General features: G+C 40.1%; 2 protein-coding genes across 3 annotated transcripts in view; one reads left to right on the forward strand and one right to left on the reverse strand.

Moving 5' to 3' along the window:
• Pabp2 (poly(A) binding protein nuclear 1) overlaps positions 1 to 17,431 on the reverse strand; it is a 28,807-nt gene extending 11,376 nt beyond the window's left edge. For both annotated transcript variants that reach the window (XM_076186395.1, XM_076186396.1), the window contains exons 1-4: positions 17,328 to 17,431; positions 9,808 to 9,943; positions 9,413 to 9,579; positions 6,940 to 7,134 (exon numbers count right to left, since the gene is read on the reverse strand). In XM_076186395.1, coding sequence (XP_076042510.1) covers positions 6,940 to 7,134; positions 9,413 to 9,579; positions 9,808 to 9,931 — 486 coding nt within the window. In that variant the 5' untranslated portion in view covers positions 9,932 to 9,943; positions 17,328 to 17,431. The remainder of the gene's footprint in view (positions 1 to 6,939; positions 7,135 to 9,412; positions 9,580 to 9,807; positions 9,944 to 17,327) is intronic.
• Positions 17,432 to 25,162: 7,731 nt separating this feature from the next.
• LOC143026283 (cilia- and flagella-associated protein 36) overlaps positions 25,163 to 26,530 on the forward strand; it is an 80,685-nt gene continuing 79,317 nt past the window's right edge. The window contains exon 1 of the mRNA XM_076186397.1: positions 25,163 to 25,369. Coding sequence (XP_076042512.1) covers positions 25,270 to 25,369 — 100 coding nt within the window. The 5' untranslated portion in view covers positions 25,163 to 25,269. The remainder of the gene's footprint in view (positions 25,370 to 26,530) is intronic.

The raw sequence follows: 26,530 nt of genomic DNA on the forward strand, positions 1-26,530 counted from the left end.
TAGGAGATTGCACAGCCTGGTTGGAATTGCAAACTGGATACTAAAGGAGTGTAAAGAAGAATTACATACATATACCAAGGCTTTTCCCCCCTTACAAGGGGGGTAGCCAAAAAGAAAAAGAGCATAAAATCATTCCCACCCATTCCATCCCTGAAAAAACTCCACACCCCTCCACCCTCCCTCTTATCTTAGCACCTCCTGAATGACGGGTCATCCCTGCGCCTTGTCCACTGCCCTGGGTCAGAAGCAGTGTCACAAGACACACCACATCCACAGCAAGGCCCCTTCATTAAATCAGCGACCCCCCCTCTCCGTCCCCCAATTGCATAAAAGAAGAGGACAGGGAGAAATCCCTTCAGGCTGCGTCAAATTTTGCTCACACATACTACCTCACCCCCCATCCATTCCACCTCATGCAATCACATCATCATCCATATACAACCATTCTCCATTCACCCCTGTCTTCTGTCCTCTCCCGTCCTTCCTCAACAGACATTCCCCTCTTCCCCAAAGCCCCCTTCACCCCATCCATCCACCTCATCCTAGGACGTCCCATCATGTTCACTCCCTCCACATCTGCCTTCCATACTTCTTTTACTAGTCTTTCTTCACTCATTCTTTCCATATGTCCAAACCATCCTAATATTCTTTCATCAACCCTATCTCCCAGCTCCTTTTCCACCCCTGTTCTCCTCCTAACCTCCTCATTTCTCACTCTATCTAGCCTAGTAACCATTATACTTCTCAGACACCTCATCTCAAACACATTCAAACTCCTCTCTTCTTCTCTTATGTTTGGCAGGCAAAATATATAATAAAATATTCACTCAAAGAAGGAAAAATACCAGAAGAGTGGGAAAAGGCCAACACTGTACCAATGTATAGAGGAGGAAACAAGGAAGACCCAAGAAATAATAAACCTGTTTCCCTTACAAATAGTGTAGCCAAAAATTGTGAAAAAGTGATCAAAAATAGATGGACAAACTCTAGGAGAACAACATACTAAACCAGATACATTTTGAATTCAGACAGGGAAGATCATGTGCCACAAATCTGATTTTTTTTTTTACTAAAGACAGGAAAGGGATGGATGGGGTGATTGTGCTTTCCTAGACCTATAAAAAGCTTTTGATAAAGCGCCACATAGAAAACTATTAAGAAAACTGAAAACTATAGGAGGGGTACATGAAAAACTACTGGAATGGAGGATTTCTTGCATGAAAGAAAAATGAAAGTAGTGTTCAGACAAAGATTTTACTTGGATAGAGGTAATTAATGGAGTTCCACAGGAATCTGTAATGGCTCCAGTAATGTTTGCTATTTATGTGAATGACATGGACGAGGCATGGACAGTTACATAAGCTTCTTTGCTGATGATGCAAAGTTGTTGAGAAAAGTGGGGACTGAAATTGACTGTGACTCACAGAGAGATCTGAACAAACTTTGGGAATGGAGTCGGAAATGGGAAGTGGGCTTCAACATTACGAAATGTAGTATAGTGGAATTTGGAGGACATAAGAGGTTATTTGAAATTGGGAAATACTAAATGTTCAAAAGAGTTTGAGGGAGAAGAGGGGAAGAAAACAAAATTATATAAACAACATAATGAAAATAAACAAACTTTAAGTTCATTGATAAATTGGGATGAGAAGCTTCAGGACCAGGTGGAAACCCCAGGAGACATCATAGAACACCTATTGGAGTATACAAACCACACAACCAATAAACTCCTCACTCCAAAGCACCAACAAACCATTCCCTATTCAAGGTACCCATCAGAGCACCTACAGCCTCAAAACTAGAAGTACAAGCTGAAATCCATCCTACCAAAGTACATACTACATAGACCAACACTAAACCTTATACAAGTCTCCTAGACTTTCCAGTACCTGCACCAGACCCAGGTGGAATGAATAAGTATATGAAAACTCCAGACTCGTCCCAAAGTATACCCCACCTTCCCAAAAATTGTACCCAAGCACACAGGAATAACTCCACTGTTTCAACCCATAATCCTCTCACCAGGTTGCAAGTGTGAACTTCCCAAAACAACCACCATATCACAAACCAGACAGTAATGCATTTCATCCCAAATTGGGATCAAATTTATCCTTCTCCAGGAACACAAATCTGACTGCATGCGTCAACAAGAAGCACAACTAGACAAATGTACCCCCTACCCAGTACCTGAAAAGTTATACCATATAACCTCTTGAAAAAAATTCTTAATTTCACAAAGACCATTTTACTATATACCAGTCTCTCTTTTCTATATTTCTCATTTCTTTCCATATATTCTTCCCTTAGTTCTAGCTCAAGTAATATGTGGACACTCTTTCCAATTGATGTCTTTTATTCAATTTTATCCACAATTTCAGGTTCTGACATAAAGAAATCTAGTCTCAATGGTTCTTCATTATTTCTACATCTGGTGTTTTCCTTTACCCATTGTGTCACTGTATATTCCATAGTCATGTCAAGTAATACATTTCCCCATAATTCCTCTCCACCTTTCACTGTCATCTCCCAACAGATTTCTCTGCAGTAAAAATCTCCCATAAACACCAAGCTTCCTCCATCTTTCACCCCATGTCATTATCTTAAACTCTTGTGATCATTTCCACACTGTTCCCTCCATTTTGTAACTTTCATCACATTTAAATTTTCGTTAGCCAAAAACATGACTCTTCCACCCTGTTTTTCCTCTATTTCTAAGCCAGTGATTATATAATCTATTTCCAACATTGTTAGATTGTGGACCCTTAATTTTGTCTCTACAACTGCCATTATGTCTGGCTTTGTGTGCATGTGAGTGTGTGTATGTGTGTGTGTGTGTGTGTGTGTGTGCGCGTGTGTGTGTGTGTGTGTGTGTGTGTGCGCGTGTGTGTGTGTGTGTTTACCTAGTTGTACTAAAAGGGAAGGGAGCTATGCTCATAGTGACATATCTTTGTATCTTTCTGCATCTAGTTTGTTCTTAACTTCTACAGTGTCAGCGGAATACATCGTATGCCACAAATTAAAAAATTCGCCAAAAATTGGCATTACAACGAGGGTTAAATCTGTGGTAATGACCAAAGTAGCCCTATCCATCGGCTATAAAAGACAGCCAAGATTTTTTTTTATTAACAAAACTGGCAACCCCAGCAACAATTTTGGGGGGGTAACTTGGGGTATAAAATTGGCCTTTAGGACATAATTTAGGCAACTCTGGTGTACGAAACAAAGTACGAGAAGGTGAAGTTGTACTTTGACAATTAGGCAGGTGCTATTTAGTACATATTCAGACATATAGAACTGGCAATTTTGCACTGCCAATTTTTGTAATAAATACATAATACAAAATGTGGCCAGGCAATAATGGATTGATGGATGCTTACTAAAACATTTACCAAAACAATAACACCACAATCACCTATCCTCCATGAAAATATATATATATATATATATATATATATATAACTGAAAAATAAATTTACCACATAAAGTGAATACATATTTGCCAAGAAACCCACAAGAACTATTCATAAACACGTTTTCCAAGTCAGACTATTATGGGAGACTGTACATTGATTTGAAACAAAAAATGTACAATTCCTCTGAAATTCTAACGATGCTTTCCTAAATAATACAACCTCAATCAACCCACATGAGGAGTGAAAGTATATGGATGTTCTACCTAACTTTCACACACATATCTTGACAAAATCAACTCAGGTTCTACATTTCTAGGCTAAGGTGAATCAAAATAAGTAAGATTTATTGGTTTTCCATCATTTCGAGTTGATTTAAACAATTGATTTGAAACGTTATAAATGTAAAATTCCTTCACACCTCTGAAATTCTAACGAAGCTTCCCTGGAAAATACCTCGTTCAATGCATGTGAGGAACGAAAGAAAGTCTACGTATGTTCTCCCAAACTTTCACACGCATATCTCTACAAAATCGACCCAGTTTCTCCACTTCTAGGTTAAGGTGAATCAAAATAAGCAAGATTTGCTGGTTTTACATCATTTTGAGTTGATTTAATAAGCAATAACAAAAATATATATATATATATATATATATATATTATATATATACATACATATATATATATTTATACATATACATATATATATATATATATATATATATATATATATATTGGCCCACACACTGTATGGGTTTATTGTATAGTTTTTGCACACACTGTTGGCTCAACCAATTTGTTCCAGACATTTACCACTCTGTGTGGGAAACTATTCTTTTTCAGATCTCTTCTATAACTATCCTTTTTAATCTTTTTCATGTACTCTTGTCTTTCTTTTATCCCACTTGAATAAATCTCTGTCAAGGACTTCCATTCTTTTCATAATTCTGTAAGTGGCCAGTAGATCTCCTCTTTCTCTTCTTTGTTCCAGGGTTGGTAGTTCCAGTTTGGACAATCTTTGTTTATATGTCAATTTAGAAAGTGTTGGTGCCATCTTTGTTGTTGCTGTTTGTGTGTGTGTGTGTGTGTGTGTGTGTAATGTGTGTGTGTGTGTAATGTGTGCTGTGTGTGTGTGTGTAATGTGTGCTGTGTGTGTGTGTAATGTGTGATGTGTGTGTGTGTGTGTGTGTGTGTGTGTGTGTGTGTGTGTGTGTGTGTGTGTGTGTGTGTGTGTGTGTGTGTGTGTGTGTGTGTGTGTCACTAGTCTTAGATCACATGTTGGACTTGTGACTGCCAGCTATCCTTTTCACATACAACTCAAGACCTCTCAAACAAACTGTAAGTTACTTTAAATAGACCTGCTTGCACTTTGACATCTTCATGCAATGCTCACCTCCTTTCAACTTAGTAATTCCTTCCCTGTGCCTGAATTTACCATAAGTAAATCAGTACAACAGTCTAGGTTCATTTCTACAAGTCGTTACATTTTTTCAACTCTTCTTACATTTGTATATGCATTCCTGGATCTCTTGCATTTTACCCTTGCCCAATTTGTTCTCCTTTACCCATCTATCCTATGTCTTATCTCTTTCTAATCAATCAATTGCTGCCTTGATCTCCAGAGCAGAACACTCACAGTAGCTGGCAACAGTTCTTGGAACTCCCAAAAATCTTTGAGAACCTTAGACTATTGTCTGTGTGGTACTCGCCCAGGCTACCAAAGCACCTCCTGGGGATAGGAGCCGCCTGCATAGAGCCAGTGGCCAGGGATGTTTGCTGCAGTTTGGTCCCACAATGAAGACTGCATTATAAACAATCACACACACATACAACACAACATACATTATAAAGGATTTATGGGAAAACCCCGTTAAAGCCGTGGCATTCCTTGGGAAGACAGGACTACTCGGACAGTCAAGGGAACTACAACAACTGTGTGTTTTATCAGTGTGGGACAGTTCCCATGTCACTGGATGAACATTATAGGGAGAGGAGAGCAGTTGCCAGTTGTCTGTTCTCCATGTATGAAAAGGTTAGAAACACTGAAGAAGTTGATAGATCTTGGGTCCAATCTCAACACTATCATCCCTTCAGGGGAGCACCTCCTAATGGAGGTGAGGAGGTCGAGATACCTTGAAAACGAGCAATTCTGCAGGACCAACACATGCAAGTACCCGTCATGGTCCTGGTCTTTCCATTTTTCACTGAAATACATCTTTAGTTAAATCTTTACTTCAACATTAATTTCCTTTCAGCTTCAGTATACATTTTTCCTCTCCTAGGGTGTATATATGTTTAAAAATGTCCCATTTATGTTGTATATCATCCGACTCTTGGATTCTTCCCAGTCAATTTCCTCAAATTATTTTCCCAGTTCCACAATGTTTGCCTTTCCAAAGTCATATCACCCTTAGTTTTAGATTCACAACAACCTAAAATTTAGAACCCCAATATTACAATCACTCATCGTCTTAGGACACTGGTAGACTAAGGAATCTATATCCTGCTCTTTAATTGGTAGTAAATCTAGCCTGGCTGGTGTTTTACCCTCTCATCTATTGCTATATATATATATATATATATATATATATATATATATATATATATATATATATATATATATATATATATATATATAGAGAGAGAGAGTGAGTGAGTGAGTGAGTGAGTGAGTGAGTGAGTGAGTGAGTGAGTGAGTGAGTGAGTGAGTGAGTGAGTGAGTGAGTGTGTGAGTGAGTGAGTGAGTGAGTGAGTGAGTGAGTGAGTGAGTGTGTGAGTGAGTGAGTGTGTGTGTGTGTGTGTGTGTGTGTGTGTGTGTGTGTGTGTGTGTGTGTGTGTGTGTCATGCTGCATGACTATATGCATACGTTACATGTTTTACCTATGTAGGAATTCTACTCATGAACCTGTCTTCTTCTCCACTACCACACCTCGATTTGAAATCTCTAGCTTTACCCTGGGCTATTAACTTTCAAGCTATTCCAGAAGTTAATTCATCTGTAAGGAATACTGGCCTTTCACTCGCTCACTCTCACCTCTCTCTCTCTCTCTCTCTCTCACACACACACACACACACGATAGTGCTCGCAGTACCCAGTTCGAATCCTGCCCAGGGCCAAAATTATTTTGGTATCGCTGTGCCTCTGGTCGTTACTCTGACTTTTGTGGTCGGAGAGTTGGGTGTTGTGTGTGTGTGTGAAAGGTCATAGCATTACCCATAGATCGGTCATACGAGCTCTGAGCTCTCTTCCGGGAGGGAAATAGCTGTCGATCACGAGTCCAACACGTGATCCAAAAGACCAAGGTGAATACACACACATGCAATAATGGGAATCAGGAATACCACCAGTTCCCATGCATGTCATAAAATATAACTACACGAGGTGGAATGGAGGTACTTGGAACATTTTTTTTTTCTTCTAATTTTCTCCCACATGGAGTAATGACACGAAAAGTATGCTTTGATTCCCTCAGCCCAAATGGCAAGGCCTTAACATACAAACTTGGCCCAACATCCACAAGATTCCTACCTTCAATTGCCTTCCTCTGAACAGGGATTCATCTAGAGCCATGGCCATCGGTACAGAATCTTTCTCAGAAAACTCAATGTATGCAAATCCTTTCGGATGACCATCAAACTTGTTGCACAGTATTGTGACGCGATTGACAGCACCACAACCATGGAAATGTTGTTCTAGCTCTTCTGCTGTTGCCCCATAATCCACCTGAAATGAGAAACATATTATTTTAAATTTTAAATCATGTACATTTAGCATATTTACACATTTTCTCTATGACTCAGATAATAATTCACCCCAATCCACAACAGTTACATTTCCCCTTTTATCATGTCTGCCACAAAGCTAATTTATCTCTATGCCATTCCTTTTGTGGAATGGGATGGGGGATTCTACCACCATGATTTCCATGTGTGTTGTAAGACCCAATTAAGAATTGATAGGACCAGGGACCCTGCACTACGTCCACCCTACAAATACTCAAGGTATAAGAGGGCCTAGAACTCAAACCAGAACCCTAAAATCTGGATCATTTAATGTGGGTGGTTGTGAAAAGGGAAGAGAATGGCAGTTTGTGAGGAGGATGGATGTGTTAGCATTAAGTGAAACTCAATATTTTAAGGGGAGGGTGATTTTGAGCTTGGGAGTATGGTGGGAGTGTCAGGAGTGTGGTGGGAGTGTCGGAAGTGACGAGGGTGAGGGAGGAAAGGAGTGGCTCTGAGATGGACAAGTGCATGATAAAGAGCAAGGTAATGTTTTCATGGTTAATGTGGGTGAAGGTGAAATTGAGATAGGGAAATGTGGGTTTCTGCGAGTACATAAGGGCCTGGTAGTGATAAAAGTGAAAAGGAGCCTTTTTGGACAAAATTAAAGGAGTGCTTTGAGAGTAATATATACATAATTTTGAATGTGTTCATAATGACTTGGGTACCTTCCTTATAAGGGGCAAGAAGCCCTTGGTATACATATACAATAATGTATATGTATGCCTTCTGCATTAAAGGGGGGGGGGGAGTCAGGGCTCAAACCTATCCTTCTCCCACCCAAACCCATTTGTTGTCACTTGTTTTCTAAATGCATATCATACATGAACTTCAAGACCACATGAAATAAAAAAAGAACAAAATTCATATTAGAAGATAAAAGTCAAATCAATTGTAATGCTTCTGTTGTAACTCAAGTCATTGCAAAAAGAGAGAAGGCAGGAGATCGAGGTGGGTGAAGAATGGCTGTATATAAAAAACAATGTGCTGTCAGGGAGTGGCTATGTGTGGATGATTTTGATGCACCCCAAAGAGATTTCTCCCAGTTCTTTTTTCTGCAAGAGGAGGTGGAGAGGAGGGTCGCTGATTGAAGTGGCCTTGCTGTGGATGTGCTATGTCTTGTTGCACTGCTCTGACCCAGGGCAGTGGGCAGGATACAGGGATGATCCGTCATCAATGTGGAGCTAAGACGAGGAGGAGGAAAGGGTGGTGGATGGGAATGGGATGGTATGAAATGGAAGGGGGTGAGTATATGCCACTTGACTGGCTACATTCCTGGCAAGGGGAAATGCCCTTGGTATGTAGATAAATAAATGGGAATATCACCATAATAGGATACCGACTGCAAGTTGACATGCAGTCAGTACTTAAGGACTTTTTTATACTCAAAATGGAAAGATAAGATGTGTTTGTGGTACTGTTCTCTATCCTTTAAGTTGTCTCCTAGTTAACTATTCTTTACCACTTTGGAAACAACCTCTTCCTTCTTTGATCCCTGTAGTGGTGGTGGTTGGGGACCACAATGTTCCTATTTGGTTTCAAGAAATCAACTAAATGGAATAGATCCCCTTATTCTAATTTTTTTTCTACATATAGTCCATGGTATAACAGGGTCTGGGAGAATTTCAACCAGAATATTTATAAATGGGGGTGTTACATGTACATGTATGTGGGGCAGTTGAGAATTAAAGGGTAGAGATTGGAAACATGTAAGAAGGATGGATGCACTAGCATCAGTGGAAAGAAGTCTTCAGGGATGATGTGGACTAGTCTTCAAAGATGTGGACTAAGGTGAAATTGGGATGGAAGATATGATTTGTGTGCAAGTAAATCAAGAGTAATAAATGGAAAACATCTAGCCATGTACTTGTTTTCAAATTCTGGCTCAATGAATTACTGATATAATTAAAAAACTTATAAACACACATAATATTTAAAAGGTAGCACCTGATGTGAACAGGCAGTATCTTTTTGGAAACAAAATATAACCATCACAAGGTTTACGCAGGAAGCATGTTAGAGGAAACACGGGGAAACAAAATATAACCTGCAAGGTTTAAGCAGGAAGCATGGAAGGCTGAGTGTAATGGAAGTGAGAGGGTTGGATGATCATCTGCCTCACCACCCCACTTTGAAGGCAACGAGGTGGGGGTGGGTGGGTACCAAATTCTCCTGAATTATCAAGGATTGACTGTACTTCTACAGTGAAATATAATACTTACATTGCCTACATAAATAGAGCGTGCATCAACCTCCATTTTTTCTTCAATAGACATGTTCAGGGGAGAGGTAGCACCTGCTGCAGGAGGAGAACCCATCATCTGCTTGTCAACCTCTGATTGGATCTGACGAATTTTTTCAGCCTCCTCTTCCATTTCTTTCACTCGTGCTATGGATAAAAGAGTAGTAGTTCGTTATAAATTACTCCCAAAAATATCTAACCCATTCCCCACAAACAAAACCAGAAGCTACTTTTCCTTTTATTCGATAATAATACATTTTCCAAAATTTGAAAAAAGATGGCACATTCACTGCTTGTCTAGGTACTTCCATTATATGTAGTATACAATGGTGTAGTTCATACATTATGAACACATTCAAAATTATGTATATATACCTTTAATAGCTTCTAACTCTGTCTCTAAGGATTGATCTGTTTCATTTAGTTGCTGATCTTCATCACCCACGTAGCTTTCATCTCCACCTTCTACGACCTCCTCATAATGTAACTCGTCTTCCATATTTCCTGTCAGCTGTAAAATAGATAATTTGTAGAAAAGCCCAGCCTTCACAATTCCTAATTACATGACATCATTCAGAGAGAAGATTAAAGCTCATAGATCAGAGGTCAACTTGGATGACAGAATACCTCCTACTCGCTTTTTCTTTTTCATCATGTTCATGAATAGTGAAACTTAGAATTTATTAACATTATAGTTTACGAGGCAGTGGAGAATGAGTACAGAAATACAAGGGGTAATGAGGAGACCGTGGAGCATAATGCACACGAGGGTTGATGATTTTAAAATTTTCCCCAGTATGTGGGTACTATACAAATTTGATTTATTCAGTCAACATTTAGTAACTTTGATAGTGCTCATACAACACTGAATTTATTTTTCTTTAAAGTTGTTTAGTCTTCAGTCATGTAAAGAAACAAAATAATCATCTACATCGAGTGACACTATAATTCCCAATTTCTATATTTTCTTTTACAAATAAATCACTATCTTCAAGCATGAGTAAATACTAGTCCCACTTTCCCTCTTTGGTCTTTGGGGGCTTGATAAACCTACTGGTGATAGGCAGGTTGGCAAAATCATGGGGAAAATCAGCATATAAATATACTTTTTAAGATTTCAATCTGAACAACCTTTCATCACTACTTAATGCCTTTGTATTTCTTTTATTGCTACAATGAATTTATTAGTCACTCTGATTAATCACATATATCCATACCAATACACAACTATCTATAAAAATGCCTCATTTTTGGCTGTCAATTTGTTGGCATAATCTATATTTATATGGATTCTTAAAAATATAGGATGAATATATGTACAGGTACAGGTCTGATAGCACTACATCAACGCTAGACAATGCAAAGCAGATACAAACACATATACATACACACACACCACACAAGCATAGCTCCCCTTCCCGCAAGATACAACTAGGTAAACTAGGTAAATACACACACTCAAGGTGCACCCTATATAGTGTACTGGCTGCAGTTTTATGCAGTTAGTAATTTAGGGATTTTTATGGCACCCCTATAGACCACAGACACACACCATTCTTTTATGATTGGAGACATCTCCACTCAAAACAGAACACTGACCACTTTTTAACTTGTACTACCAGTAGTTCTGTTACCCTCCTTAAACCTCTCCTTGACTACCTACAAGACTTTGCCTTTTCAATATAACAATTTCTCCAAGGATACAAGTGCCGATATCATTCCCAACAAAAACCAAATTAATCCCAGAGGTGAAGCAGCCAAATGCCTACCCACACCCTCACCTCCACTTGGTGGCCTCACAGGTTTAGACCCCAATCCTGATGAACAGTTCTATAGCTGTAGCGGGTGCAAACTTTATTACCTTCCAGAGGAGTTCTGGATATGGCATTTCAGAGCATCAAGACTGCACAACAGGCCTGAGCGGCAAAGTCTCCCTGAATGGCCATCAAACAATAGAATCCCATCCTCTTCCATGGCTGTTAAGCAGTCAATGTGCTCATGGGAAGTCTATTTCTAATAACAACCTTTGTCAAGATCACTTACACATGTACACCTCTTCAGTTATGCAAGATTTACTTACATGTTTCTAAACCAAATTACTACTCTACAATACCTAACACAGTTTTCCCAGACATCAACATATCTCTTCTTTAAGCAACTCATGGTCTCGTTCACAGAATGTTGATGATCTCCTGAAGGCCGCAGGCCTTGTACAAGACACACCCAAGGGCAAAGGATTGATCAATTGGCTAATAAATTAATGGAGTATAATATTACAAGACATTCATACATCATACCCTTTTCTTCATTTAATGCATTCTTGGTCAACGATATGTAGCTGTGATTTCAAAACTCTGCTACACAAAAGTCTGTGCACATCCTGGGCAGTGTTTTAAGACAACAACTGTCAAGTTTTTCTGGCAGAGTAAATACCATCTGAGAATGAAGCCATTATCAAATGTACAACATTTTGTTCACCAGTGCTTTTACATGTACAGCCAAGATTAAACACTAAGTACAAACAACCCCCATATGGAGAGAAGACACAGCAGGCTCAGGACGAGGGAAGTCGCAAAAGATTACATGATCAAGGCAAGTCAGATAGCCTTCCAAAATATTTTTCACCACAAGAAATACATGGACTGTTGGGGAAGCAATATTCAACATTCCCTTATTGTTCTATATTATTTTATTCTCAAATATCCACTGCTTGCAGACACTTCATCCTTATCTTCTTGGTTATACATATAATTAATTCAGCCTTCAGTCCATTATGTGGTTGGCGTTATCTCGTATTACAAATGCATTTGTAGTGGCACCATTTCAATTGTCATTGCAATGTTCACTGATGTAGGTTTTTGGTCATGTGATGTGTTACCAACATAAGAGTTTTATGCATTGAAGAATCTTGTAGACACCAGCCTTAGAAGCCTCCTTATCCTTTTTCTCCTAAGTTTTGGAAACTCTTTTGCTGTTTTGTGGGTTTGCCATACCACTTTCATGGCCCTAGCCATAAGCACCTGAGGGGTAATTGTGGTGCAACTGCTAGTCCGTAAGATAATCTTTGTGGTTGGTTCACTATATTGACAACTGCCAGCTATATTTTCTGCCTATCTCTTGCACTGACTGATAACTTCCAGGAATCGAGTTTCATAAATGCTTCTTAGATTCAATGGACAAAAGGAAGGGAACAGTCCAGTATCCCCCAACATGTACATTATAAATATAAACCAAAAAAAGTTAACATTTTCACTATAATCTAACATCAGACTTCCTAAAGAATATGAAGATTGTTAGTAGTGTTACCATCCAATCTTCGTACTCTTTGGAAGGAGAGGGGGGGTTGTCAATTAAGTGAAGTGGCCTTGCTGTGGATGTACTATGTCTTGCTAAATTGCTTCTGACCCAGAGCACTGGGTGGTATACAGGGATGACCCATCATCCATGAGTCGCTAAGATGGGAGGGAGGAAAGGGTGGTGGAGGGGAGTGGAAAGGGTGGGAGTTGGTACATGCCTTTGACTTGGCTACCTCCCTTATATGGGGGAAAATTCTTTTGGATATATGATGACTGGTTCTTCATATACCATGACTATACAATGGGGGGGCTCCACTTTATTACAAATTACTAAGTCAATAAGACTTGTATACTGAAAAAATGCACTTTTTTTGCTTGCTCCAGATTTTGTACATTGCATTTGAAGTCAGTTAAACAGGAGCCTATTAAATTGAGAGTTGAGTGTACCAGCATTCTATAACTTTAGCAGATATCTTCCCAATTCTATAACTTGATTGTACTTTATGGGCATCATATACAATTACATTATGTACATGAAGTAAATATGAATGTACGTATACAACTTGTTTCACCTTTGGGAAACCAATAATGGTATGTATATGTTGGTCTTGCAAGATGGTCAGTGAAGCTGCTGCTCAGTTCAAAACCCACAAACCCCCTCAACCTCCTCCCTCTGGAGGTGCTGTCCTGAGAAACGGACAGTTGATCTCCAGCCTGTATTTCTCACACATGGAGAGTTGGCAACCAGTGACTGCTCCCTTTCCCCTACCACTTTCAGCCTACCACACCACAACACAGACAAGTTTGAGGTTTCTTCTCAGAAATCTGTGAGAGGGGTGGAGGGACTAATGCCAGCCTATGTGGGGCTGTAGGTTTTCCACTCGTGAAACTTAAGGCAACAATTTAATTGATTAGTTAATTAATAAATTCAACCTATGAGGGTCACATATGGTTTCCCATATGACTGGTGCAACCATCAGGATGCCGAACACTTCCTCTACTCTCCCACGGGTCTCCTGCAACAGAAATCTGGGGCAATGGATTGCTTGTTTGGAGCAAGGACGAACACAGTTACATTTGGGGTTGTCTGCTCGGGTGGTTGCTGAAATTTAATGTTTAGGGTGGAAACTGTTCTTGTATTATGTTTCTCTTTTTGGTCTGCTGTTTGTGTATATGTAAACATTTGTGTAAACTGTAAACAATGGCAGATCCAAGTGTAAACAATTCTGTCTCCCAGAAATACAGACTATGATACCGATAGTCTGAAAAGCCAGCCTAAAGACCCAGAGCGAAGGCAGCAAGCAGCCAAGAAAGCAAGATAGGGAGAGTGTGGTTTCTTCAGTATTCTGAACTGGATAAAGTGTTGGAGTGTGGTTTCTTTGGTATTCTAGATTGGATGAAGTGTTGCAGATGGTATTTACCTAATTGTAGTATACAGGAAAGGAGCCAAGCTCATTGGATCCTGTCTCCTACTCTCCAATTTACTATACCCAGCCTCAAATTCATGTAGTTCCAACTTATTCTATAGCCTTGATTTCCAATTATCATGATTCTATCTATATATCAGGGGCTTTTATACCTTTATAAGGGTGGTTATGTAAGTATTCAGTCTGTTGTATAACTTGACTGTTATCATAACTGAACTAACACCTTCCACTCACACCTCCCTTCACAACCAAAGAGAGGGATTAGGGGTGGTGTTGGCATTTTTGTATTAAATGTCTTTTCACATTTAAAGATTCTAAATATAATGAATGTAAATGGTTCTGAATTTGAGTGAAGTCAAAATTAGGCACCTATTATTATAATTTCTTTTATAGACCTTCCTCATTAAGACCAACAGGAAAAATTTGCTCTGCAGTTTGTATTACATATTTATGATCCTGATGAGTGCCATCTTAGCAGAGTATTAGTTAAATTCAAACTGTGTTTAATCAAACATGAGGTTGGAATTGAGCAATAGACATGAAAACAGTACTGTGAGAATAAACACCTTTGTGAGATCGAAACCTTTATTGGTACTACGTTTCGCTTCTTACAGCTTTTTCAAGTACAGACATGACACACACTCTGAGCACATATAAGCCAACAGGGAAGGAACTGGGAGAGGTTATCAGGGAGGGGTGGGTGGTAGGTGGAGGGGGAGGAGGGGGACGGGTGGGACTTTGTCTCCACCAAGTCCCACCTGTCCCCCTCCTCCTACCACCCACCCCTCCCTGATAACCTCTCCCAGTTCCTTCCCTGTTGGCTTATATGTGCTCAGAGTGTGTGTCATGTCTGTACTTGAAAAAGCTGTAACAAGCGAAACGTAGTACCAATAAAGGTTTCGATCTCACAGGTGTTTATTCTCACAGTCTTGTCGGCTTTTGCCATTGTGATTCATGAAAACAGTAGCGAGATGAAAAGTCAGGCTAGAGTGGGGTGACTAGTGGGGTATAACTGGGCTAACAGACGAAAAACAAGGATTCCAAGTTGTTGCAGGAAGCCCTAGATCAGGTGTATGAATAAGCCTGTAAAAATTAATTTCAACACAAAGAAATATAAAATCTTTTACCTGGGACTAAAATAATAACCACTGAGACTACATAATGAGAAATAAATTAATAACAAAGGCATATGAAGAAAAGGACTTGGCGAACTTCAAAGATTATCTATCACCAGAGTCACAAAAATCATTCACTCAATCCACCCCCTGATCTCTCATAAAGAAGACCTGCAGACTTCAGGTAAATGGGCTTCAGGTGGGTCCACAAGTCACTCAGGGAAGATGCACCATGTTGTTTTCATGTAAAGAATATAAGACATAATCTGTTGAAAAATGTGCCATTTCACTACATTCAGTAGAAGTGGGCATGATTAAGAAGATCAGTGACGGTGACTTGTCCCCCATTGTAATCTGCAGCAGTGGCGTGTTCACCACTCCTAAAGAAATATACGAGAAAAACAGAATAACACTGGGCAACAACCAAGCTTCGTCGAGACAGTAACATACCAATTGACTGGTTTCCATTTCTCTCTTACTCGGAACTCTGTGCTAAAGCCTGGTGCTGCTTTGTTAAGGAAACTCTGTGGCACCATCTCTCAAGACAACATAAATCCAAGATGCAGACATGTAACGAGGTCATCACAGGCCACAGAATTGGATCTTTGATGGCATTCACTTACCCACGCACGATGCTGCACAGGAGCAGGACACAACCTTAGGAAACTAACCAACCATAGCTTCCTGATCCACCAAACTTCTACAATAACTATGCACAGTTGATGACTGGAGGATCTGGCCCAAATCAAGCTACCCACAGACCGCAGCACAAGCACTCAAGAGTCAAGGAATAGAATCATCACTTCAAGTCATGTGGGATATTACTCCCAAATTCCTCATCCAGTCCTTCGATTCTCTCTCCTCACAATCATTCTTTTCCATAAGTGCTCCACGTTACAATAGTCCATGCAAGCCTTGCAGCAAGGCAAAAGAAAAAAAAAACATAAAAAGAAATAAATTTTAAAAAAAATCCCAAAGATAGATATGTTGCTACAAAGCCAGAATATGGAAGTTCTCTTGGGATACCTGACATCCCTACGACTTCCGTATTGGCAAGTTTTCTAATAATGAGCATGATTACCCTTCGCTCCCTTCTAACTTTTCAGCTCGCCTTTAAAGCAAAGGATCCGCATTCAGCCATAAACTCTAAATGATATCACTAATTTGCTATTACTTTCTCTTTAGTTTCCTATTCACTCATTGGAATATGAAAACACTTAACTGCATGCAGAACTGTAGTGTACCTTAATTTTGGAGATTGCTATAATTTTGTTTATCATGTCCATGAGAACTGCTAATCTAGGGCCAATTATGATCCCCATACTATTTATGGTACTTGGAGACCATAGCATATGCAAGACCAACACTCCCATAAATGATTATAACTTGATGCATCATGTCCAGATATCACTGATATTTCTATTATCGTTTTCCTCGGTGTCTACCATTGATCAATCTTATCTTATACTACTAGCAATTCCCTGTCGACTTGTTCTAGCTGAGCTCGTTATAATAGAGTTCTAAATGTCTAAAGTATACTTAGCAACAGCTGCAATTGCATAAATTTGCTTGAAGCAAATCAACCCGAAGTAGTTCTGCAGTTTTTGACCTTTCCGCATTAGGTTTGTTTTCAATATAAAAAAGACTTCTCCGTTGCTAGCATGAGATTCTATTTACCGGTGTGGGTATTTATATACATTTCTAAGAATAAAGTTTACTAACAGTTATTTTTTATCGTCAGATACTTGAGCAGCTAACACCGACTACGATTACAAATCCTACTTCTAACTTTAACCAATAACTTATAAATTCTCGATAGTTTTGTTTTCTATCCCAATTTACCAATTCCGTTCATATGATAGTTTATTTCTATTTTCGCAGGTACCTCATGCAACATTGGAATCATATAAATTTACCAACTCACCTTTGGAAAATTGCCTTTACTTTCAGTCTCAATCATCTACAATAATGCCCACCCAAAGCTTATATGCCTTAATAATCAATATACCCATACAGTAGTACTCCATTCCTATATACAGATTTCAATGTATACTTACGGATTAATGAGATTTTCCTCGATTCAACTTCTCCCTTCGTCAAATATCCCCCCCGAGTTCTCCGTCCTGGGATTATTTGTTTGGCGTCAGGTGTTGACAATTTGAATTTCAAAATACTACAATTATGGTCTTAATACATAAAACCAATATTTTTCCATAGTTTTAAAAAATAATATCTATAATATTTTAACACAAGAAACTATTTTTTTTCTATACCATCATGATTTCTAAGTCCTCATGAAATATGTAGGCGTTTGACAGCCGACCGCGAAATTCAAAAACAATGAAGGCAAGGGTGTTTTTGTAACTCATTTGTACCCACGTTCCACTTTTAAAGATAAAATTTTGGTTAACTCCAGACGAAATTACTCAGCTCTCTATCAACTACTTTTACGTTGCAATGAATTTTTATTCTACTTAACACCAAATAACTTAATTTTGATGAAATCTGTGCATCAATGGCTAAAGAATGTGCAATCACAATTCAGCAGTACATTACCTTCTAGAAAAAAGTATGATATCGAGAATACATCTGTTTATGTTTCAGTCAAACTACGTTTTTCATTAGGCCCCGAGTCCTGCATCTCACCGGGTATATAAACTCGGACAATTGCTGCACTTGTGCTATACACTCGCAACCAGAAAGACCGTCTGTACATAAGAAACCGTCAAAATTTGAAAATAAGTGAGCTGTCGTTATAAGGCAGCATTTATTTCCAGATTGTTAAGCTCAAAAAGAAAAAGGCGTAGAGTAACAAGGTGGAATTATGTGAAGGATACACGGTTATAATAATAAAGTAATAACGGTAAAAAGTAGAAACCTACAAAAAGCAGGCATTGTCCTAAACAAAATATAATCAACGGATAAACAGTAACGTATTGATTATAAGATACATTGACAATGAACTACGATAATTCACAACGTATCACACTGGGCTATTTTTCCTCCAATCTCCAGAACTTTTTCCACCGTGAAACAATAATAAAATACATAGAATGTTATTTGATATGTTGGAGTTTTTTTTTCCGGCATATCAGATTCCAACCCGAAATCTGCGGGCCAATCTGCTCCAACAGTAGGAATAAAAATAGCCCAGTGTGATATAACGCCTAGCTGGCTACCTACGCTGACGTAGTATTTACCTAGTTGTATTTTACGGGAAGGGGAGCTATGCTCGTGGTAACCCATTTTTGTATCTCGCAAGATCAAGTTTGTTCTTAAATTCTTGTATTGTGTTTGCACACACTATTTTTTCGTCCAATTTGTTCCATATATCTATCACTCTGTGTGGGAAACTTCTTTTTCAGGTCTCTTCTGTAGTTGTCCTTTTTGAGTTTCATTGCATGTCCTCTTGTTTTTCCTCTGTCTCACAAACAGTATTGCACAAAATACCAATATGGAAATGATAAACAAAATACCAATGTACAAAAATATGAAGCAAAACAATATGCAGAATACCGCTCTTCAAAACAATTCCATTGACAATACGAACGGATGACGCCACAAAGGAAATAGTTTAGGAAAAGGACTGGAAGCGGAGACGTGTACAGCTTGTGTATTCAAACGTCATTCTTGAAATACGACAGTTTACTTAAGCTCAGTCATACAACAATCCTTGTTACTAATATTTTATATAACGTTGTGTATCTAGTCTTCTCCAGGAAACAAAAACAAACATTTCCAAGGTCTTCCAGCACGCTTTGGATTCGTCTGATTCAAACAAAACCGTGGTCAAACGACTTCCGAAACACCCTCTTTTCCAATCACTCTTTGATGATCACTTTCCGCCGCCTCTCCACGAGGCAAAAGAGAGGCGAGGACCAGATTTTGTGATTGAAGGAGTTATGGCTGCATCATCTTTTCCGAGGTCAGAACAGGAGTCGTCGGTATGGGCGACGAAAGGACGAGAGGATGAGCGGAAAAGAAACACCTGATGGGTCAAGTCATGCAATGGGGATTATGGGTTGATTAACACTTTTTCGGGTAAAGTACGGGCATAGAGAGAGTGGAAGGACTGCGTCAGCTATCGCAAAGGTGGGTCAAATGTGTCTGTCGTCATCCCTCATGCCAAATACAATCACAGTGGCGTGCATTTATCGAAACCTTGAAAAGTCGAATGACAGACGAAATCACAAGAAACTGAGGTTCGGGAATCTTGATGTGAGAAAGATACGTTTGTGAAATATAAGGACGGCGGGTGTCTGAACGGGTATTCTCTTTGTGCTTACTACAAGATATTCACTCGGGTGCTGCGGAAAACGTTTGTGCTCCTACGAATGCAAGAAAGATCTCACATTCAAAATGCGGTGAGTGAGTCAGAGGAGTAAATCTGGCATCCATAACCAAGTTTGTTCTGCATGAGGGGCAGAGGCTCCAAAGGCAACATTTGTCGGATCCTAAACTTGCATACTGTAATGGTGGGTTAAAGAAAGTTTTAACACGTGGCCACAATTATCATTTATGTAAATTATGGCACGATACAGTGTGTACATCCAACCAAAGCAGGAACACTACTGCCTTTATATGGCGTGGGCACGTCCAATCGCGCTGAAATACAACCCCATTAACACAAACCCGCTAGATGGCTCTATACAGAGATATATACTTACACATATTTACATAGTGTTACAAATACAATACTTTATATGATATTGTAATCACAATACTTCCGAGTACTACAATAGGGCAGCAGGGCGCTCACATTGGAGGGGGGGGGGCACATGTCCTGGGGCGGCACATTTAGGCGGGGGGAGCGGCAATACCAGTCTGGACCTTCCGCCCACAAGGCTGACAAAATAATTATGATAAAAAAATGTCATAGGAACCCTGAATATTTTACCGTAATATACGAATTTTGCGTTAGAATCAGCAGAATATGAAATATTTTCCCCTTATCCTTTCTGCAATAGGGACATTACATAACATTTTTAAAATCTGTTTAATTATTTCGCAATCCAATAGCTATAATAGGCAGTAAGGAATGGTGGAGATGGGAAGTGGTGATGGGGGAAGGGAGGTGGGGGGGGGGGGCATCACTGAGATCTTTGCCCCGTGGAGGGCACTTAGGCATATAAGGACTCTGTAGGATAGCAATATGTTTTAGACGAGGAACCCAAGAGAGGGGAGAGTCAAGGATCAAACTTAGGAACCGAGTACTGAACGACTGAAAGGAAAGGGTTGCTAAGAAGATACAGCTTGTGGTAGATTCCCATACAAAGGTTTAAATCGTCGCCTTATAATCAGGCGATAATTCTAAGGGCAATATGCTTTCCTATGTCATCGATGGTAAGGGTTAGGAGAAGTACGCTGAGGAACTCCTTGTTGATTGAGTGGGGTGGACAGGAGTGTCCCCGCGTGCACTAAGAAGTTCAGTAAGATAAGAATTGATGTATGAAGTTGAATAAGGCTCCGTGGAAATCCAGACTTGTTTACGCTGGATTCACCACCGCCAGACTGTGCCATACGCCTTTTATTTACCATTTACCATATACCTGTTTCTTTATTATTTAACTATACCTATGCATTTATCTATGTATTTTATTTGTTATTTACATTATTATATATTTTTATTTATTATTTTATCATTATTATGATTTTTTTTTGCATCCGACCTAGATATAGACCAAAGGGTCTCCTGTCGGCGTGCTCCGCCTTTGTAATCCTTTGTAGGTGGCGAAACATGACGGTTGTTGGCAATCGAGATTTATTGTTTTTGTGTTTCCTTTACACTAGAGTAACCACTTCGTATAATCGCTATGGTTCTGTGATTTATCTCAACGCACTGAATATCTGCAAGGATTTCATACTGCCGTTCATCAAAAATCTGTTCTTTTTTTATCGCAGCATCGGTCTACAGCCATGATCCATTCAAAGGGTTTTTAGGTGTAGGCGTGGCAGAGGTCCCAGTGAAACCAGTCGATACAATGTGGCGGTTCCGGTACAAACAGATCTCAGGACTCGAGTGATTGATGTGGTGCATGTCAGGGTACACAAGGGCTAGATACAGTGGGTCGTGGCAGATGTAGTGCCTCTCCTACCATCTCACTTGTTTAGTTACCCCTATGTTACACAGGACATATCTGGGAAGTCCAGACCTGTGTTTGAGAATCCCTGAGCCAGTTATTCATCAGTGTCCAGGAGTATGAGGAAGAAGGTATTACATTCGTGTACAGTGAATGTAGAGCTGATAGTGGCAAGAGTGGTAATGACTGCTTCAGACTATGAATAAACTCTGTAATACAGTCCAAGCATTCTCCACTACGGTTGCTTTGCTTCCTGCTGCTAAAAACGATACCATCCTTCGTCCTAAGTATTCAGGCGCGGATCGTCCTCCAGTTCCTACTGCAGGTCTGGCGGGGATCAATTACGTGCACTGATTAAAGAAGCAGCTGGGTTCCATGGGACAAAATTTCACTTAAACTTGCTCAAGCTCTTCAGGCGACCCATGATTTCCGCTCAAAGGGATATGGCAGTCGAGACAAGCTTAGAGTATGAACGGACTCCTTTGAATTTGTTCTTGCTCAGCGGCAAATATCACAATATAAACCTAAAGAGAACACATCGAAGGGCATAATTTAATTCGTGATTTACAGCATGTTTTCTCGAAGGGTAAGTCATGTGAAAGGCAAATGCGGTGGACTTTTTCAGGCCATGAAGCAATTGACCGAGCTATTGGCCAACACTGTTCTAATCTTGCTGTTGATGAGGGATGATTAGAACAAGATCAGAATCGGAAGGATACAACCAATAATTGCTCAAGCTACGTTTGGTGTCGAGGCAGTCGCTCTCAGATCGCTGTCGTCAATGGATTCTCCACGAAGGGCAAAGTTCTTGGACAGCGCCCATAATTAATTAGAGTAAGATTATCTGTCGCCTCTCTTCAATATCCCGGAAATATCGAATCACCGTGTTGCAGCGCCACAATGATAGTGACATTTCACGGATGAGAGAAGCATTGGCAACTGCCACAGATGACTCTAGTAGAGTCACTAATTTCTTCGTAGAATCGCTTTATTCACATCAGCTACAATTACTTTAGATTTTTCTGTGTTGGTATATTGCTGTACCATGCCAGAAAAGAAGAGTATCATTGTTAAATAAATTGGTCATTTCTTAAATTCACTGTTTTGGTACAGCCCAAGATGTTTTGTTGATATCGATTTTCAGGTGCGGTCTGAAGACAGACGTGCTGATAATGCTGGACCACCAAAGCTGAACCATCAATCATCCACTATTCTTAACGACACCAAAGGGCTCTTCTGATGACAAGAGGATCCTAGAAGCTCTCACCGGAAGACAGAAGTGGTCCTTGTTCTTTTGTTGTGCCCTCATCACGACTTTACATGTTGTGATACGGTTTCTATAACCGCGGGCCATAGTAAGATGGCTCTATTCAAAACATTTTGTACAAGGGACATTGATGACCACATTCATTTATTCCTTGCCGTTTAAGATAATCGGGACGTGGTCATCAGGACTGGAATTGCAATTTGCCAGCCATTTACCACGCGCCAGGTCTTTGGGTGTAATTCAGTACATGTTCCTGCGGAAGGCGACTACCTGGATCATCAAACCAGAGGCCCCGTCTAAACAGTGGGCGCAGATGCACAACATTCTCTCCATGTCTGTCTCTAAATCTGGGGCTGAGTGCTGTTGCAGACCATGTCTTTGGAGTCCAGTAGCTATGGGTTTATGAGCCAATCCCATGGCTACTGAGGAGTCACTCCAAATCACAAAATGCACACTCCAAATCACAGTATCCGGCATTGCAACTCCAGGAAGAATGGTGTCAAGTGTATCATGACATGCGGAAATTGTAAAGGCATTACATGCAAAAATTGTATTCATGATGATGTAGTCTGAAGAAGATTGAATCCTTGACTTGAGTCATTATCACTGTGGAACAGCATCATTTTCCAACTAATATATAATTTGATATTCTTGTTTTCTTATTTCTAGGTCTATATGCTTGTTCTCGTTTAATTTTCTTATAACTGAAATAAAGTAATACATCACCTTTTAATTTAGATGCACCAAAACAAAATTCTTGCACAAATGTAAATATCAGGAAATCTGTAGCTCATGAATTTGTAATGCATAAGGAGATATACAAGAAGGGCTGTCTCAGCAGAGGGGATCGACAAGCAAAGAACGGAATTAGAAGGCGATCTGCACACAAGGAGTGCAGGGTCGTGTAGACGACACCGTGCCAATTAAGGAATTAAAAGATGTGTCCAGCAAGTGTGTTCAGCCTTTGTGCTAATGTTACTGACTGGTCATTGCGAGAAAGCAAGCGTGGACGAAGGAGACCAGACATATGGTGGAGAGAGAAGAATAAGAAGTTTGCAACAGTGACATGACGGATGTTGGTGCGGTCAAGTACATCACGGAGAAGACTGTGAAGAAGCCATTGCTCAGCAGTGGACGTCGAAAGGCCGAAGATTGACGACTCTAAATTGATCATCCAGTAACTGTAGAGGTCACATGCAACTTGCTGCATGTTGAAGGTAATAAACGTCCATCTACAACAGCTTTCGTGTTACTGGTTTTTAATGACATGTAATTTTTATTTTAACCTTTCTAGGTAACTTGAAATTAAAGGTCCTTGTGCCAAGGAAAACCCTATATGTTGGTAATTGTAACCTCTATCTGCAACCCCTAAAAACATGTGACATTAAGACCTTTCAAAATTACTCACTTCCAAATTATATGTATTTTCTATCATTATGATGTATAAGATACTGGAAAGTAGGATATGTAACTTTTTTTTTATAAATTGGGCAAGTTTTAAGGAGATTACAACAACAACAACAGCAACAACAACAACAAAATCAAGATTGAAGAGGGCCACAAAGGTACAACATTATTGCTCACCTTTTCCAAGAGTTTCACATAAATGGATCCGAGTGTTTTGTGAGAATGCCAGTAAAATAACTCACCCTGGTCCTTGTCCGAACAAAGAAACAAAATTGCCTGGAATCCACTAACTACCAGTCATTTTCAGTTTGTCCCCCCCAACCCCACTCCCACTCCCACTCCCACTCCAACCAATCACTGTGAACCTCGAGGGAACCCCGAACTCTAATCACAGTAACTTACAATTCCTGACCTCCTTGGCTATCGAGGGGCTGTCATGGGGATGAATGAAATCGCCTAGCGGCAGCCAGAGTAAAAGAAAAAGGAAATGGCACCCGGGACGAGAGGCGCTGGTCGAGAGATGCAACGACCCTGCCTCAGCTGCCGAGGTGGGGGTGGGTGGGTGCCACACAGAGGTGTGTGAGATAGTCTCCCGCCAGTCAGATTAAAAAAGAAAATGTGCTACGGAGCACGGAGGGTGTTAACACCGTGTGCGTGCGTGTGCGGCGGGGTGGGGTGGCGTCTGACACCGTATTACTTCGTCCAGCTTCGCGTTCGACGCTGCCCTCGGGAGGCACCTCTCACCTGAATGGAATTGTCCCTCGCACAGCACGACATCAACAGTGGGCCACGGGCATGAGGGGGTTCGTCAGCTTGACTCAAGCAACAGTTCCTTCCTTGTCCACACTGCACCACAACATAAACGACTCGTTGTGGTCACCATGGCAACCAAGAAACAACACCTGCAGTGGACTTGGATTTTGCTGTTATCCGTAATGAACTAAGATATGCGCCCATGATAACTGTGAGGTCTGCGAGACAAGAGAGGGGGAGGGGGTGAAAATATGAAGCCAGTGGGGTTTGAAAATCGTGAGGGGAAGGGGGGGTAGGGGGGGTATCTGGGCAGGTGGCTTGCCGGGCCAATCAGCTGCGCGCACGTGCATAACTGGCGAAGAGCGCAGCATTCCAGAGGCGACACAGAGGTCTCCCGGTCGCTGTCCAGTCAGCTCTTGTTCTGACGCGCCCCCGTTAACATCAGCTTACGTTGTCTTCCTCCTCGCCCTCTTGCAGGATCCCGTGGTCAAGATGAGCGAAGATTCGTGGGTGTTCGACAGTCTTGTGGGGTTTCTTCGCGGTCCTGTCTGGAACGTTCCTATCCTGACCTTCATCGAGCATAAATCGCTAAGTAAGTAGGTCAAAGCACTGTTCCAAGACATGAATGAGTCACACCAAGATTGGGCGACGGAAACTTTTGTCCACCTATTCATTTAGTCGTTCATTTTATCGTAAATAATACTGCGATTGGAGGGTGAAGGCCATTGTTACTGCTCTTTCTGCCCATCCACACAACACAATGAGACTAACAAAGTAGTGAGAAAACAGGATTTCTTTAGAGTTGATATGTATTGACCTTCTGAGTTAATCGTCGTACAATTTTTACAAACCTTCATAGCTACCGAGTTCTTTGCTTATCATAAAATATTAAATCTAAAATTTCTTCGACATTATAAGAAATGTCTGCTGTAGATCATGTAGCTCAGTTCTTCCAGTTGTTATATCCATCAACAACATTTTCGTAACAATTTCTTTGTGATTTCATATCAAACATTACGTTCTTTCCGTATTTCGGTTTTATGAAACTGACAGCTTTCAATTGAAATCAATGACCATAATTTCTGAATAAGCTATTTCACCATTTTACGACGCCTTCCCGCATTGCGTATGTCTTACATTTACACACGCGCGCGCGCCCACACACACATACATATATGTATACATACAGACACACGCACACACACACACACACACACACACACACACACACACACACACACAACACATATATATATATATATATATATATATATACATATCTTTTTTCAACCACATTATCTTTTTACTTTTTAATTCCATGTCATCACGAACGAGACTGACAATGCGCTCATCGGAGACATATACAGAAACTGATACGAAGCGAAGCCAAGGGCTTGAACCATAGCTCAGACATATCAAAGTAACAGTCGTATCAAAGTAACTGTTACTTTGATACGTCTGAGCTGAGGTTCGAGCCCTTGGCTTCGCTTCGTATCAGTTTCCGTATATGTCTCCGACGAGCGCATTGTCAGTCTCGTTCGTGATGACATGGAATTAAAAGTAAAAAGTTAATGTGGTTGAAAAAAGATTAAGATCTGCTCTGGGAACCATTCAGTGTGTGTGAATATATATACATATATATATATATATATATATATATATATATATATATGTATATATATATATATATATAGTGCAACGCAGCCGATATTTTGAACAAGACATTCCCGTTTCACACTTGGCCAAATCATTA

The sequence above is a fragment of the Oratosquilla oratoria genome, chromosome 6 (assembly GCF_046742065.1).
Source record: "Oratosquilla oratoria isolate Oo_2021 chromosome 6, ASM4674206v1, whole genome shotgun sequence".
Taxonomy (NCBI): Eukaryota; Metazoa; Arthropoda; class Malacostraca; order Stomatopoda; family Squillidae; genus Oratosquilla; species Oratosquilla oratoria.